The sequence below is a fragment of the Peromyscus leucopus genome, chromosome 2, assembly GCF_004664715.2.
Source record: "Peromyscus leucopus breed LL Stock chromosome 2, UCI_PerLeu_2.1, whole genome shotgun sequence".
In the NCBI taxonomy this organism is placed as follows: Eukaryota; Metazoa; Chordata; class Mammalia; order Rodentia; family Cricetidae; genus Peromyscus; species Peromyscus leucopus.
The window spans coordinates 31332546-31350678 of record NC_051064.1 but is presented as its reverse complement, the minus strand read 5'-3'; the positions used below and the strand labels follow the sequence as shown (position 1 = coordinate 31350678).

At 38.1% G+C, this 18133-nt stretch overlaps 1 protein-coding gene and 1 pseudogene across 8 annotated transcripts in view; one reads left to right on the top strand and one right to left on the bottom strand.

The window, feature by feature from the left end:
* Window positions 1-18133, bottom strand: part of St18 (ST18 C2H2C-type zinc finger transcription factor) — a 312791-nt gene that overhangs the window by 61226 nt on the left and 233432 nt on the right. For all 8 annotated transcript variants that reach the window (XM_037202458.1, XM_028862338.2, XM_037202461.1 and 5 more), the window contains one exon: window positions 2382-2572. In XM_037202458.1, the coding sequence (XP_037058353.1) occupies window positions 2382-2572 (191 nt within the window). The remainder of the gene's footprint in view (window positions 1-2381; window positions 2573-18133) is intronic.
* On the top strand, window positions 4061-11483 carry LOC114687717 (annotated as a pseudogene).

The following is an 18133-nucleotide window of genomic DNA, read 5'->3' as shown; positions in this document are numbered from 1 at the left end:
AGGCTAGAAACATTTGCGACCTGTCATTTTTAGAAGTTGCAACTTCATGTAGACATTGTGAGAACTCTGCCCAGTATGCATTCTGAGGGGAATATGGGCAAGGAGAACTGAGTCTGCAGAGCACAGCTAACTGGGGTAGAGTTATTTTGCATGTTCTTTAGATGGTTTACTAGGTGCTTTCTCCCTAGTCTGCAATCTGTGTTACTTTCAGAATTAACTCTCTTTGGTCTTTAGTAATTTCATCTGTAAAACCAAGACCAGGTTTCTACACACTATGTGACACTGTAAAATGGACTAAATGGTACCATTTAAAGTGTCTGAAATACACAGAGTGGAAAATTAATCATCACCATGGTAATTCCAGCATCACTATCAGTAGTAGCTCTAATATTAACTGCAACCATTAGCCTTTGTAAGCCTGCAAATAGATGTCTATAAGTGCTTATGACTGAATATTTTACTGCATATATTTGAACAATATTCACTTAATTGATAATAAGCATTTATGATGATCAACTTGTTAGAGCAGAAGGTGGGAGGTCTGCAGACCTAATAAAGCCTTTGGCTCATAGACAAGCTGCATGGATAGACCTCAAATCCACAAAGGTCTAAGAACTTGTGCTAAGATCAGGTTCCATCTGTCATGTCTATGAATCAATATATAAAAGTAGCCAGACCAAGGAAATAGAAAAAGTTAAAGATGATTACAATTTAAATATGAGCCCTGATACATAAAACCATATACTAAATTTGAGAAAGCCTAAAAACATCATTATCCATGTACAAATCAGAAGACAACCACAGAATCTTCAATACTTAGCCAAGAAAATGAAGATTCTGTGACCTGAAACTTGTCTTCAGTCAATATGTTTTTATACCTTTAAAATAATATTCAGAGGAATTTATAGAATTCTACTTATAAAAAATATGATCTATAAATATTACTATCTTATATTTGTTTAAGTTTTCAAGTAAACTATTTACTTATTATTATTATATGTTGATTCCCTAAATGTCACATTCAGTAAAGGGTATATATTCAATAGGATATGTGCATGTCTAATTCTAGTCTTTATTAGTCAAGCCTTATATCTTAAACTTTTCATAGGTTTTTGAGATTTTTGCATGTCTGACACCTTAGTCTCATGCACAAACCAATCAATGACACTTCAACTCCTGGATGCAAGTGATTGCCAGCAACTGAGAACTGGGAAGACATAAACTCTAAGTCCTTAAAGTAGTAGCTACATTTCACTCATCCTGTAAAGGATGTCTGAAGAGTGAGCAAAGGATTGAATTACTGTATTATAATGATAAGCTTAAAGGGTTTATTTTATAAATATAAGCACAGAGGTATCTTTTCTATTGTTCTCCTACTGAAGAAGCTTTAAGGGTAATAACCTTAGGTCATTTCTATAATCTATTGCTCTAGGTATTATTTTAAATATGTAAAAATATTAATATTACAGAACACATACATTGAGTCATACTATTACTATTATATTTGGGGGCTAAATAATGCTATACTTATTCATAAAAATATGTGTTAATATTTTAGCTGTATATATAGACAACAAATATGTGTATATATACATATAATTAATGAACATTACATTGACCTTTATCATTGGAAAGTTATCTTAAATCTTAAATATGTCCTGTAATTTTGAAGGATTCTTTTAGATATTAGCTATCTATTCAGACAGACTCTTTAGCTTTAAGGCTTAGTGTCTTCTACCTTCTTTACAAAGAGGCATATGATGGGAATGCTATTCTGTATGCTGTGAATATATGTTGTTCTGACTGGTTAATAAATAAAGCCATTTGGCCTATGGTAAGACAGCTTAGAGGCAGGCAGAAAATCCAAACAGATAGAGAGGAAGGAGAAAGAAAAGGCAGAGGAGATGCTGCCAGCTGCCACCATGAGAAGCAAGATGTAAAAGTACTGGTAAGACACAATGGGTTTTAACTTAAGATATAAGAACTAGATAACAAGGAGCTTGACATGGCCATAGTTTAAAAACAATATTAGCCTATGTGTGTTTATTTGTGTCCAAGTGGCTGCGGGACCTGCGGGTGAGAGAGAATTGTCCTGACTGTGGGCCAGGAGGGACATATAAAACTTCAGCTACAGGTATAACTCAACCATTACTTGAAGTGAGTCCAGGCCACAGTCAAGCTGTGTCTATATATCCTAAATTGAATCTGATTAAAACAAATAGCACCTTAATAAGTGAATATTGAGTGAAACAAGTGTTTGGATTTTTTGTTTCCAAAGCCAAATATACTTTAACTACCACAGTAATTATATATTCTCCACAGACTAGGAGTGACTTTTGGTGACAGGAGTATATAAAGTTTGGGCCATGCCTTTTTGCTACCTGCAGTGGAGTGATCATTCGTTTCTAAGAGGCCATCATCCTCATTCCTGCTGTCTGGATTTCCTTTGCAGTCCATGTCTGGGCTGTAGTGTCGGGGTTTCATTAATAGAGATTTCCTCTTGTTAACTGGCACTCCCAGTGCCTGCTCTCCAGCTCGTCTCTTCTTCGCCATAGAGCAATCATAGGCAGCCCTGGAGTGAGCAGAGTAGGGTAGATGAAGAACACAGTAAAATACAATCACTGCTGCTTAACATTTGACTTTCACCAAGTCTAACTTAAAGCACCTGGGACCAGGAGTTGGGGTTCATCATTAATGCTAACAGTCTCGTTGAGAACTGTACTTCACTGTCCATCAGGAGTATTTAAAAACTCACCCTTAATACTGAGTAAGCATATGCTAATCTGTGTTTCACTTCATTACATACCCAGGAAGTGAAATAAGACTTGAACCAGGTTGCAAGCCCCAAGAAACAGCTAATGCGAAAAATACACCACCAGGAACAGAGAATGTGTAGTATGATTAAACCATGGGTACTCCAATAGTAACACAACACTGAAATTGCTTGTCTGTGCCACACTCATGACTCAAATTTGAGATACCCCAGGTCTTGGGCCCTGATTTGACTGAAACAGCAATCGAGTAAGAGAACAACTATGGACATTCAATCAACCATCTCCAGTGACACAAAAATGTGAAGAGTTGTTACACAGAAATGTGCCTTTGGATTCTCACTCCTTTGGCACACATACAAACAAATAAAAGGAGAATAAATAAGATTTGATTTCACAAAAACGAACAACAGTTTATCCTTATTCCTGTTCTCACATGGTTCTGTTTGGAAATGTTCCCAAGGGAGGCCCTTTCAACACAGGTTTCTTATATGCACCTCATACAGAATTAATGCAGATTACTGTGTGAAGTTAAGAGAACCACTCTCTTGGCAAGATCTGTGACGATCAGAGGATTTTGACAGTGAATCTATGACAGATATTGTTAAATGCTATTTGAAGATGAATGAATGAGCTTCACATGAAAAAATCCAAGAGAAAGAATCCTGGAAACAGAGAAACAGTTTACTAACTCAGCTCTGAAAAAAATCTTGGTAATACTAACAACTGGTCAGAAGCACCTTTTCCGCTCTAACAGGAACACTATACAGAGATGGTGACAGTGACATGTTCAGGAAAACAATTCTGTGAAGTCAGATACACATTCTTAAATATGAAAAAGTAGATGCAGAAACTTCCAAGGGAGGGAACAGAAAAAAAAAAAAAAAACCTTGAAAGGGGAGAGGGGTAATAGTTAGAATCTCATAAAAAGTGGAAACGAGGGAACTAAAAATTCAGAAAGGAAAAAATGAGTGAGTTTTCCTAAATAAACTAATGAGTTTTCACAGATTTGAATCCAGGCTTAAAGTGAACAAGTACAGGAAATGCAGGAAAGGAAAGGAAGCATGACCAGATAGATGGTAGTAAGGGCCCCACACATTTTAGGGCCCCACACATTTTGGTAAGAGGGCCTACCGAAGGTGGACAACTATGTGTACTGAAACTACTGGTCTGGAAAAGCACAAGACTGCACACCATGCTGATATAAAGAGAAAGGACTTGGCATACAGAACTGCCCTTACACCCACCGTCCTAATAATCAGCTCACATTTGAAGGACATGTCAAGGACATGAAGATGAGGTAAGACATGATAGGTATGTGAAGAGAGTTCAAGAAATTCTCAATATTTCTGTTGTGGAATATTATTTTAAGGTGTGTTACTTTTGTTTATATTGCATTTTTTTAACTCTGTGAAGATGTGTTACTGTGCCTCTGTAAAACACTTGATGGTCTAATAAATATCTTAATGGCCAATAGCGAGGCAGGAGAAAGGATAGGTGGGGCTGGCAGACAGAGAGTATATATAGAAGAAAACTAGAAGGGGAGATCTAGGAATGAGAGAGGAAGGAGGAGGACTCCAGGGGCCAGCCACCTAGCTACATAGCAAGTCAGAAGTAAGAGGATGGAAAAAGCCCAGATGCAAAAGGTGGATGGGATAATTAAAGTTAAGAAAAGCTAGCAAGAACCTAAGCCAAGATAAGGCTGGGCATTCATAAGTAATAATAAGCCTCTGTATGTGATTTATTTGGGAGTTGGGTTGTGGGCCTCCCAAGAAAGACTAAAAAACCACCAAATAACACATTTCAAAATCAAATGAACTTCCACACCTCTCTCCCTGAAAAATCTCAGAAAATATTCAGGTAAAGTTGCAAAGACCTTCTCGGGACATAGGGCAATTTGTAGAAAGTAGGAGAGACTCTTCTGTAGTTTAGACATTAAAAGAAGAGATGGAAAATGCATTTTAAGAATTTGAGTGATTTAAATTAGTATTAGAGCAGAAGCTAACAAAACATATTAAAATGAAGATTTAATCAGGAAGACTTCTAATTTAATTCCTTTGTAGAAATATCCAGAAATTGGATTGGTGAAGCAATAGTAGCTCTATTTTTGAGGATTTGTCATATTGATTTGAATGTTATATGTAGCAATATTTATAGTGACCAATCTGTGGAAACACCTCAACATCCATGGAAGATGAATGGATAAAGAAAATGTTTTATACATACAATATGTACAATTCAACTTTAAACAAGAAAGAAATATTGTCACATTTATCAACTTGAAGACATGTATTATACTATGTAAAATAAATCATAGATACAGAGAGAAAAATGTTCATGATTTCTCTTACAGACGAGGAACACAAGAGAGGTACACTTTAGAATCAAAGAAATAGTGGTTGTCTTGACTGACCAGGGAATTATTCCCCCACTAGCTAGCTTTTATAGTGCCAAAAGTTTCTATACAGGCTGCTGGGAGGTAAAAGGCATCAGTGGTTTGTCCTAGTCCCTGTCCAGCAAGACGTGCCCACTGTTGCAATAGTGGTATGAATATTATAGGAACAACTAACCATATGAGGTCTGGTCCATAGAAGAGATTTCATGCCTGGTACTATAAATCTGGTCAAAATCCCATGACTTGGGATATCACAGGCCCTAGTGGGGAAACTATTGTTATTATGTTAAGTAGTTATGCTGTCAAATTGTCTTCTGAATATTTGTTTACACCCATAGTACTCAACTTTGGTCAGGGAAGCTTATTTTTTCCCCGTGGGTAACAGTTAATTAAGGAACTCAAAATTCATCAAAGAATCAAGTATAAGTAACTGTGAGAGCTCCACTGTGGATGAATCATCTGTATTAACCTCTCCTATCCAAAGTCCAAAGAGCATCCCTGAAGAAGGAATGGAAAGAATGTAAAAGCCAGTGGATGAGGAAGAAAGCTGTGAAACACTGACTTTTAGACAGGGCACAGCTATTGCCTACATCAACTCACAGCAGCTGTGGTCACTTACACAAGACCGGTACAATGTGAAGTCAGTCGAAATTCCAGTTTGAATGGGAGGAAGTATCGCAGAGGCCTCACCCTTGTGGGAGCAGCCATTGGAAGCTAATGGTTGTTGAGGGAGGGACAGTCACTCTCCTTTGGGAACATGGTTGTTAATAGATTAGTCAATGTCCCAGTGGATAGACCCATTCATATATACTGACTGGACTTGGGGTCATTAATAACAACAACAAAGTAAGGACTTAAGTTGGAAGATGGAACGGGAGCAGTAGGAGGAGTTGGAAAGAGTTAGTGGTGGATGTGGTGGATTTATGATCAAAATAAATTATGTAAGATGTATGAAGACTTTAAAAATAAATAAAACATTATAATAAGGAATAGTGGTTGCTAGGTGTTGAAGGATAGAAGTAGAGAATTGCCAATAAATAGACACAAAAGTTTAATTGAACAAAATCAAAAAACACAACTTTTTCAGGTCAACAATATGTGTCATACATTTACAAATGTGTTTAGAAAGGTGAATCCTACATGAAACAGCACTGTAATCATAACATTTAAGAAGATAAAGGTGGTGGAGGAAAGAGATTTTATGGCACCAGCAGCCATCCATCATGTTCTAGTTAGGAAGGGCAAATCAGCAGGGAAAACATCATTTCTTTCTTTCATGATGGGGGATGCACACATGCTGTTAGTCCTTCAGACTCTATCTTTTTAAATAGCATCATATACCATTACTCATTCACACAGAAAGTAGCATTCCACAAACAAGCAAGCAAAACTACTCGTTGGTGGGACTGACAGTTGAGTCCAGTGTGCAGGGGCTCACAGCTTATTTTATCCTCTGTATTTCCAAACCAGATCAATAGATTTGGACAAATTCTGTAGGAAGTGATTATATATAGGGACAGAATTCTCTGACTGAAGGGAAAGAGATTGACACAGGGCTTTGGTTAGTGATTTTCAGGTGCACTTACACGGCAACTGTTTTATCTAGTGATGATATTGAGCTGCAGAATTTCAAAAAACAACATGGCAAGGATTGGGGAGACAGCTCTTCAGCTATGAGCAGGTGCTACTCAGGACCCAAATTCAGCCTCTAGTGCCCACATCAGACTGCTTACAGACTGCTTACCAGCTTGAAGAGATCAGAGACTTGCTTCTGCAATGCACTGGCCCCTGCTTTCAAATGTGTACACACTCACACCCAACAATACACATATAAACACAATTAGGTACACATAAATGTTTAAGAAGGTAAAATCTGATTATGACCCAAATTGGAGAAGTAGCTTGGTACTTAAGAGATGGCTATCAATGGTGATGAAAATCAAGCTCAATATTTGGATCAAATAATACTTTTGCAAGTGTAGGATGAAGAACAATATAAATGTTTTTTTTTTAATCAAAAGTATGAATTTATGCTTTCTCAATAATATTTATGCCCATTGACAAATACCAAATACTATTCTCAGTTTTGATCAGAGAAGCTCCTCTTTGAACAGTGGCAAATACAAAGACTCGTAGCTGTTCAGAGTGCTGAGAATAAGTGAGCACTCAGTTCTAAATAGGACATTTATATCACTCCCCTGTAAGGCTCAGGGAATACTATACCAGATATGGATAGAAAGAATGCATGAGCTGGATCATAAGGGGACTGTGAAATACTACCTTCATTGCATGGCAGCCATTGGAACCTGTTCTCACAACAGTGGAGTTTGCCTGCACTGGGCCTGTACAAGACTGACCTATCAATAGTCAGTCAAAGACAGAGAATTGGCTCACGGGGCCATATCCCTCCCTGAGACATTACTGGCTATTTAGAGATATTAGGGAGGTGAGATCATTGTTTTCTGTTGTGTTCTTATAGGTGAGCCTAGCAGACCTCAGTGATAGTTCCACACCCACAAGAGACAGTGCTGGTTAAACTCACTGGGTCCCAAAACAAAAAAAAAAAAACATGGATGTGGAAAAGGAGAGTTGGAATGACAGGGGTGGAAGGGAGAGATAAGACAAGAGGGTAGAGTAAGAATAATCAGATAAATATAGACAAGTATGAAACCACTGAAGAACAAATTTAATTAATTAAAAAGTACAGGTTTAGATTTATCTTCTATTAAGGGTATTGAAACAGGTTGAGTAATCCTGGCTGTGTAACCTGTCATAAACTGTTGGATCTTTTGGAACATTAAATTTCCCACATGTAAAATGGGAGGATAATTTCTATATTACATGTTAAGGATTAAGAAAATGGTATCAGTGATGACAAACCAGGTCAAGACAGAGCTTTGTGGCTCCCAATTTAGTGCTCCTTGTGTTCCACCAGCATCAGCCAATGCTGCCACTTTCCAGCACTCTGCAGACTATGAATACACACATGTCCATGACAGCATTCTATTTTACACTTTTTATTTACATTTACAAAAATTAGGTTTACACATAACATTTGCTTTAAACTTCACATTCTGTGCATTTCTCTATTGCAAAGTACTCACAGCCCAGGCAGCATTTGGAGCTAAAATGAAAGGCTTTATAATAAATATTACCCTTTGTGTGTGCATAGAAAATGGTCCCTTTCTAGTTTTCCCTGAGGGCACACTATTTTGGCTTTATTGTGACACTTCACTGTGACACTGCAATGAGGGAAAGCCATGCTTTACATGTCATGGAGAGAAATGCCACAAAATGCTAACATATCTTCTCAAGGTTGCCAGAAATCATTTCCACTGGGCTATGTTTTCCCATCTGCAGAGCTCTGAAATGTAAAGAAAATAAATGAGCTCTATTATCTATATTTTTCTAGCAGATGAGAAAGAAACAGAAAAAAATACAGCCAGCACTGCATTTATTGTTCTGTTCAATCAAATTGTTGCTCTAGACACCCATAGCCCCTAGGGAGCTTAATCAAACACCAAATACTTTAAACATCATATTTTGGGTTTTGATTTTATTAAACTAACTTCATAGTATCTGTATTTACCTCTGAGAACTTTTGGGGTTACAATCCTGAGAAGACTCCATTTAGATATTGGAATTCCAATTTGAAATGCTATTATTTGTGTGACATATACATGAGTTTCTGACTCACTCAGACAAGCCACACAGAGAGAGTTCACAAGAGAATCACCTACGGATGATTTCTCTAAGTTAAATTTGTGAAAACCTCAGTCTTCAGAAAAAAAAAAAAAAAAACACAACACATTAGAAAACCTAAATTCACAAAAGCTGCCACTATGTATTTTGTAGTCTATTTCAATAGCAAACGATTCTTACTGTATTCTTACAGATCCAGAAATGCATTCATTCTGAGCCCTCACAAATGAATGAAATAGAAACCTCCACATGCAAGGAAACCATTTACATGCTTCAACATTTTCATGGAGAATTCAGGGCAAGACTTCCTATGAACTCCACAGACCCACTGACTAGGCCCGAGACATAGGTATCTGTATTAAGACTAAGAAGAATGATATAAAAATAAAGACATGATGATTAAAAAGGAATACTTTTTTTCCACAGAAATAGGGTTCTAATTGTAAAACTGTTATATGTGTGTGTGATTTGTATATATGTGCATATTTATATTCTTGCGCATGTGTGGGTGCATATACAACACAAGTGTGTGTGGATCAGCAGTATCGGCCCTTGTCTTCTAACTTGTTTGAGAGGTAGGGTCTCTTGCTTGTTAATAGGCCCATGAGTTTCCCAGGATTCTCATATCTGCATCTCTCACTTCCACTTAGGAGCACTGAGATTATAGATGCTCTCGTACCTGGTTTTATACAGGCATTGGGATTCAGAGTTAAGTCCTTACACTTGACGGCAAGCACTTTACACATGAAGCCATCTCTCCAGCTTTGAGATTGTATCTGAAGAAAATCCAAAAGACTATAAATAAAATTTGGTGATAAGGCAGTAAATACAGTAAGGTTGCTATTTGAAAGGTTGTGGCAAATCTATAAACCAATAATAAGTAAATGCATTTAGAATCGCGTAGCAGTATGAAAAATACCTAATGGCAAATTGAACAGACAATGTGCAAAAGCTCCATTAAATCACCACCTTTTCAGATTACAGAATATCTAAGTGAAGGAGGGACTCTAAAGTATCCCTGAGGAAAAGACAGCATAAAAAGACCCCATCTTGCTCTAAATTTATTAAATCAATGTAATCCTTATCAAAGCCCCAAGAGAGTTTTTAAAAGAAATGGAAAATTCTATGTTTCTATAGAAATAAAAAGAACCAAGAACAGCAAAGAGCACTTTGCAAAAGAGCAAAAATAAAATTGAAGAGCTGATGATGGTCACGGCTGTAAAGTCTTGTCATACAGCTTGGTATTTGAGCTGTGACCTTATCAATGCAAGCACAAATGCAGACTGAGGGAACCCACTGAGGGGCCAGAAACAGGCCTACTCCAATGGCTACCTTATGCAGACAATATGTGTCACTAGGGAACCAGTTATTTCTTCAGTAGAGTGGGTATCTATTTGACATAAGCAAGCAAAACCCCAAAAACTTGTCCCTTACAGTGTATACTTGCTCCTCATTATTTCAGGCTTTATTTTTTTTCAGTTTCTTATCCACTGCTAATCACAATCCAAAAATACTAAATAAAAATTTTGGAAATAAATAATTCATAAGTTTAAAACTGTGTGCATAGCAGGGTGGGATTTGGTACTATCCTGCTATGTTCTTGGCCCACAGTAACCACATATTTTATGCCACTCATTATTAGACATTCAGCCACCATCTTGGTTATTAGACAGACTACTGAGAAACTGCAGTACATGCGCTGTGGTGGCCCATGCTTTACTTAATGGTGATAGTGATCTGTAGTGTACATATCGAAAAGACAGGCAATTCTCTAAGGGAAAGTAGGGAAGCTCTCAACTGAGAAAAATACATCTCAAACAAGGTTGATGTTATCCACAGCTTTGTGGGCAATGGTGGATTACTATAGCAAAAGAATTCACAAAGAGTTATGGGTATAAAACTTATACTGTAAAGAATGTGATGCAGAGACCCAATCCTAGAAGAATATGGAAACTCTGAACCAGGAGTCATAGACGCCAAACCCAAGCTCTACTACTTTCATGGCAGAGGCAGGATAGTGTCCTGGCTATGGCAGGAGTAGAGTTTGAAGAAATATTTCTTGACACAAGAGAACAGTATGAGAAGTTGCAAAAGGATGGACACCTGCTTTTTGACCAAGTACCTTTGGTTGAAATGGATGGAACGCTGCTGACATAGTCTAGAACCATCCTCAGCTACCTGGCTGCCAAGTACAATTTGTATGGGAAGGATCTGAAGGAGAGAGTCAGGAATGACATATATACTGGACCTGATGATAATGATCACCATTTAAACTCCCTGAAGAAAAAGAGGAGAATTATGAATTAATCGTGAAGAGAGCTAAAACTCATTGCTTCCCTGTCTTTGAAATGATTTTAAAGGACCACGAGGAAGCTTTTCTTGTTGGCAACCAGCTCAGTTGGACATCCATATAGCTGTGAGGAGCCATTCTGATGGTGGAAGAACTTAGCGCTCCCGTGCTGTCTGACTTCCCTCTGCTGCAGGCATTTAAGACAAGAATCAGCAACATTCCGAAAATTAAGAAGTTTCTACAGCCTGGGAGTCAGAGGAAGCCACTTCCAGATGACTACTATGTTGAGATGGTCAGGAATGTCCTAAAGTTCCAGTGGCAGTAGGTGTTCAGGTGGCTACAGAGAGGATCCAATGGCAGCATCCCCGTAGGCCAGCTACGGAGCAATTCAGAAGCAAAGGATATATTCCAGGAGTTTTCAGCTCTAGTAGAGTATTATTTTAAGGGGTGTTACTTTTGTTTATGTTGCATTTGTTTAACTCTATGAAGCTATGTTATTGTGCCTGTGTAAAATACCTGATGGTCTAATAAAGAACTGGCCAATAACAAGGCAGGAGAAATGATAGGTGGGGCTGGCAGACAGAAAGAATATATAGAGGGAAAATCTGGGAGGAGAGCTAGATCTAGTAGCCAGAGAAGGAGGAGGACTCCAGGGACCAGCCACCCAACTACACAGCAAGCCACAGAGAAAGAGTAAGATTTACAGAAGTTAGGGAACAGGAACAGCCCAGAGGCAAAAGATAAATGGGTTAATTTAAGGAAAGCTGGCTAGAAACTAAAACAAGCTAAGGCCGGGCATTCATAAGTATAAAAAAAAAAAAAAATGTGATGCAACATTTTCATGACCTTAAGGGAAGCAAAAGTTTGTTAACCAGTTAAAAATGCAAATTTAAAGGGTAAGACTAGTAAATTACATCACATTTAAATGTAAAAGGTCTAGTATCAGAAGGTACCAGGTAGGATGCAGATCATCCCATCCATGTGTGGGTCTCAATCAGTTCCCATGACATGCTCAGGTGGGAAATGTCCACTGAGCTGTGTTCTCTGAATGTTCCCATCCTTCTACACATGCATCACATTCATGAGACTTTTCAAAAGACAAGAATGACGAAGAAAACCACAGAGCAGGAAAAGGTATTTGACACACATCTTACAAGGCATGAAGTAGACTACATAAAGAATTCTTCTCAATAAGAAAAAGACAGACTAGCAATTTAAACCATAGGCAATTGCTGGGTACATGGCTTGGGGTCTGGAGATTGCTCAGTGGTTAGAGTGCTTCTTGCTCTTCCAGTGGAAATGAGTTTGGTTCCTTGAAGGTGGGATTACAGGAGATTTCGAGCTGCCAAGCTTTGGTAGTGTGATTTATTAAACAGACAGGGCTTAATTCAGTGAACAAAGACAGCCAATCATGGAAGACCTCGGGAAGTTTTCCAAATGTCAGTCTTTGTAGGCCAGAAATACAGCCAACTGAAAAAACTTAAATAAGTTAAAACTAAATAGTCTACAATTATAACCTTGAACATTTTCTTAAAAGATGACATAATTATTTTAAGCTACTGGTGGTGAACACTTTTTTTTAACCTAAGAAAGGAAAGTTATTTATCATGGACTAAGAATGGAGCTTAGCATGATTATAGGGAGGTTTGTTTTGTAAATATTTCCACGTGCTATCTGTGTGTACATTAGTCTGATTACCCAGTGTAAATTATCCAAAGTGAGAAATATGTTTGAATCCATTTGCATTCCATAACACAATTATAAAACAAATTTAGTCTATACTTAGAACAATAACCAGTCATTAGTACAGTTGTTTCTGAGGCTTTGTATGCTTCTTGGAAAAACACAACTGAACAATTTTCAGCAATGCTAAAGCTCATGGGCAGTATTATAGCTCAGTTTGTAGTCATAAGGGGATATTCAATAAATATATATAATGATACCAATAAAGATATAGCATTGAATGAATTTTTTTTTAAAAAAAAGCTCTTTGTAGAGTTTTTATTAAAGAGAAAAGAGACACAAAGTTGTAGTTTTCCTGTAAAATTTTCTACATTGAATACATCATTGGATAGAATACTTTGGGAAAGTGATGAATAAAAGAAAAATCCAGAATGTAAGGATCAGACTTTCAGATAGCTTGCCAGTTTTACATTAATGTAACAAAATACCTGCTATAATCAGCTTAGAAGAAAAGAAAAGTTCACTATGACTCAGTCCGTGAGTGGCTGGTCCTGTTGCCTACACTGCAGCAGCAAAGCATGTCAAAATTCTTTACTTTAAAGCTGAGTTCAAAAGGAGGATGGCCAGAGCCACAAACCCTCTTCAGGATACATCCTAATGACCTTCCACCTTCTAAAGGAGCCAGGCTGATGATCAAGCCTTTAACATTTGAGTCTTTGAGAGATATTCCAGATAAAATCTCAGACAGATTGGGTGATCAGGAAAATCTCCATTAAGAAAATTAAATTTTTCCATTCAGCACGGGGGAAATCATGTCTGGTAAGGAAAACTGAGCTAACTACCAAGGCTACAAAAGTCATGAATATTGAAAGAGAACCTACACCACCACTGTACTAAAACAGCATAATCCCTAACTACGTTCAAAATATTTGCCTTATACCCACCGGTAAGATACCTCACATCTCATCAAGGAAACTTCTCTTTGTGACTGTCAGAGAACATTATAGAAGAACACAACTTCCATCCCAGTAGATAAATCTACAACACAACTTCAGCACCTCAGAAGGTTTGGAGATCATTTCAGAAGAGTGGGTTGAAAGATTATAAGAGGAAGAGGATCAGGGAGTTTGCTGTGAGAATGTCTCCTAGAAATGTCAGAAGGTACATCCATGAAGTCTCACCTACATGGCTGCCCAAACATGAGCTGAACAAGGAAGACAATAGATGTGCCCAAATCGATGAGCGTTTGTTGCTACAGAAAGCCCAAGAGGCCTCAGCCCTACACAAAAGACTGCAGGCAGCTAAGGAACGCAGAGAGTGGGAGAAACAGTCCTCCCCAGCGAAGAGCACACTGATTAGTTATCTAATACCAAGTGGTCAGCCCTGAAACATACACACAAATAGCATTACACAGACTAAGAAGGTTATATTTATGTATTTAGTAATACACTTGCCACCCCCACATACATATGTAACAATAATTAATGAAAAAGGAAGCCAAAAATTTGAAGGAAAGCAAGGAGGGGTTAATGGGAGGGTTTGGGATTGGGGGGAAGAAAAATAAGAGGAAACTATACTATTATATAATCATTTCAAAAAAATAATTACAAAAAGAACTCATAATTTTGCATGTGTGTGTGGGGGGGGATGTCGCATGAGCTTCCACTCCTTGTTAAGGAGTTACTGAGAGCTGGTGGCTTCTGGAGGAGGGAAACTCAGTTCTCTTTATGGGTATGGACTCTGGTAAGTCAACCACGCTCCAGTGTATGGGATTACCCAAGGGTTATTAAAAAAAAGATAAAAAGAACATGAAATTGGCAGGGGATGAGGAGGTGGCTGGTGGGTCTAGGAGGAGTTAAGGGGAGGAATGGAGTCAAACTATGACCACAATATACTATAAGCATGTATGACATTTGAAGAATTAATAAAAATGTTATATTTAAAAAAAGAAAAAAAATAAATTTTAATAAAAATTTGAAGTGGATAGAAAAAAAACAAAAAGAAGTGACCAGAATTTTAGCCAGGAGAACAGTGAGTGCAGACCTAAAGACCCAGAGGCAGAACAGTGTGTGGAATATTCCAGGATAACACAGGGGCTCATGTACAGTGAGTAAAGGAGGAGTTATGGGAAACTAGATCAGAAAAACAATGGGTCCATATAATGCTGAGAATTACAGACAATTTTGGAACTTCTGACTCTTTTGAGATATGAAGAGTCTGTAATGTTTTTAGAGATGACATATAATGATTTTCTTGTTAGTAATATTATCCTGACCTATTCAGAAGCGGTTGTAGATTATGAGTTTAGAAACAAGTAGAATAATAAGTTTATTAATCATGTCAATAAGAAATGGTGTGTGATTTGGATATGGTGGTACTGACAGGGGTGGTGGAAGATTCTGAACATATTTGGAAGAGGAAGCTAAGTGGTATTGCTGCCAGAGTAGATGAGGGGTACAGAAAGGAGTGGAGATTGATTTAAGTGGTTTTGGTTTAAGACTTGTAACTGTGTTGTTATCATGACTGAGAAGCAAGATTTGAGGGCCACAAAATCTGGTGTGTTAAATTAGCATGTTCACTGGCTGTAGAAATAGGATACATTCAGAAATATTCTATCTGAAGAGTGCCTTGACTCTCTGATCCCATGAACCTCCTCTCCCTGTACTACACTGAAGATGATGCGGAGATTTTTATTTCTTAAGAGAATGTGTACTTGTATCTTCCTTGCATTTTGGACAAAAACCAAGGTCAATACACAACATCATCTGGCCCACTAAGAGTAGAAAGGGCCCTCAGGCCAAGGGAGCTGCAGTACCTAGCTACTATTCATGGCAGGAGCTAGAGGAGTACATATGGGCCAGATCTCAGTGGTGCTGGATCAAAGGTATGGAGCATCAACTTGGACAAGAAGTTGGTGTGGAAGCCATCTCTCATGTTACAGGATTTCATACCCTGTCAATAAGCCTGGGGGATGGTACTTGCAGACTAATAAATTGGATCTTGGAAGGCTAGAGAAGCAACATGTCATTTTAATTTAGAAATTCTAGAACTGCCACCATAGACAATAGAACAAAAGAGGAGAGAGACATGGCCATTTCTGGAATGGATATATGGGCCTGGAAACCTACTTTATCCCTTGCCAAATTTGTAGGCTGAGGCACTTCTCAGAATCTAAGTCCAGTGATTCCCTGTGGGGGAGGTCTTTACCACAGTGATGTCTTCATGGCTATTATTCCCTTCAGCTGTCACCATGATGATCTATGGCAATATACTCGGAGAACAATTACCCTGGCGAGGAAAGACTGAACAAACATTTCAAGAACTGTAGCACTGTTCAAGCTGATACCCAGGGAATGAAGCTACATCAAGGACACGGTGAGCAGTCAAATATCCCAGCACTGAGAAGGGGAAATGAACACAGTCCTACCCTCAATAAGCTACTCGCGATTGATGCCTGCAGGGAAAAGGAAAATTCTGTTTTCTCAAATGGAATGACACTGGGTATATCAAGCACACTTCAGGACCAGCCCTACGCACAATAGCAGGAGGCCAACAAAAAACAGAATCCATCAACCAAAAACATTCCTTGCTCTTGTGTGTATGTTGGGGGAGGAGGGGACTTTATGTTTGGTCTTGATTTTTTTATCTTACTGTTTTTTGTTTGTTTATTTTTATTTTTATTTTCTTGAGAGAGAGGAGAGAAAGAGAACAAAAGAGACAGAGAGACAAAGACAAAGAGACAGAGATGGAAAGAAAGACAGAGAGAAATAGAGAACATGAAGTTCTGTGGGTGAGAAGAATCTGGGAGGAGGTGGGAGAGGAATAACATGATCAAAATACATTGTATGAAAAACTTTAGAGTAAAAAGAAAAGAAAGAACAGATCTTGATTAGGAGGGAAATGTGGAGGCAGGCCACAAGTGCAGCCCTGGAATGCCCCACTTCTTGGCCAGATGCTTAGTGTTGTGTGCAGATTGGAAGAGATACAAACTGGCTTCTGAACTAGTGAAGTAATAGTGAGCAACAGGTGGAACCCTCAAGAAAACAGCTTCTCCCATAAACAGAGTAACAGATCCAATATGTAATATTATGGGAAGAGCAATTAGTACTAATCTTACAACTTAGACGATAAATGGTTGGTGCTTCCTTGGTTTTGATTTTGCTTTGTTGTTTGTTTTTTTGGGGACAAGGTCTTGTGTAGCCACAGCTGGTTTCAAACTCACTATGTATTTGAGGATGACGTTAAACTTTTGATTTCCTGCCTTTACATCTCAAAGCTATCACACCCCGTTTATGCAGTGCTGACAATTCCAATTGAACTACTTTCCCAGTTGGTGCTCCCTATTTTTCTAATTAGTTCTCCAAGGTGGACTCTATACAATAATGGCCCAGAACAAATTCAAACAAGTGGCCATTTGAACTGCAGCTTTGATACCAATGCAGGATATTTGCTATAGCAGATTAACACCATCCTAAATTTGAAAACAAAAACCTGAAATGCATCCAAATCAGAAATATTTCAGCACAAACATGACAGATACTACAGCTGTCCTCATGCTACATGTCATAATCAAAACATAGATGCAGTCAAAATTTTGTGTAAAATCACCTTTGAACTGTGTGTAAATAAAATAAAGCCTAAGTGAATTTTGTGTTTAGACTTGGATCTCATGTTCAAGGTGGCTCATTATACATATATAAATATTCCAAGATTTGAAAGCATAACATTGTTAGTCTCAAAGATAATGGATACCCTTATACTCAACCTGTACAGGATTCAAGTCTTCCCTAAGGCTTTTCATCCCTATCTGAAGCAGAATATGGAGAAGTTGGAATTCCCACAAGATAGAGTGAAGTTCTCTGATGCTGCTGCCTTCTGTGCTAACTGTGCAGCGCTCTGCCATGCTACCATCTGAAAGAATCTAAGTAACTGAATTAATATGATATGCTAATTATACCATCCTAATGAGAACAGATGAGCGAGAAATAGCAAGTATTCCAGAGGCCTTTGTAAAAGAAAGTAGAACATGAACCCAACAATGATCTAGGGTATAAGGTGAAATATTTAGAGGCTCAGTGATCTGGAACATTCCTACACATACTCATTTGTTTAAAATGCTAAATTAATTGCATTTTTGCCTTTATAACCACTGACAAGGAAATACAATGCCAAATTGGCCTGTTTAGGTACTAGGGATAGCACATTCCACACTTGGGAATACTCCTGAGAGACAGAGGGTTCTAGAACCTGCTCTGAGTGGCTACAGTGTATATAAGGCTGCAGCATGATCAG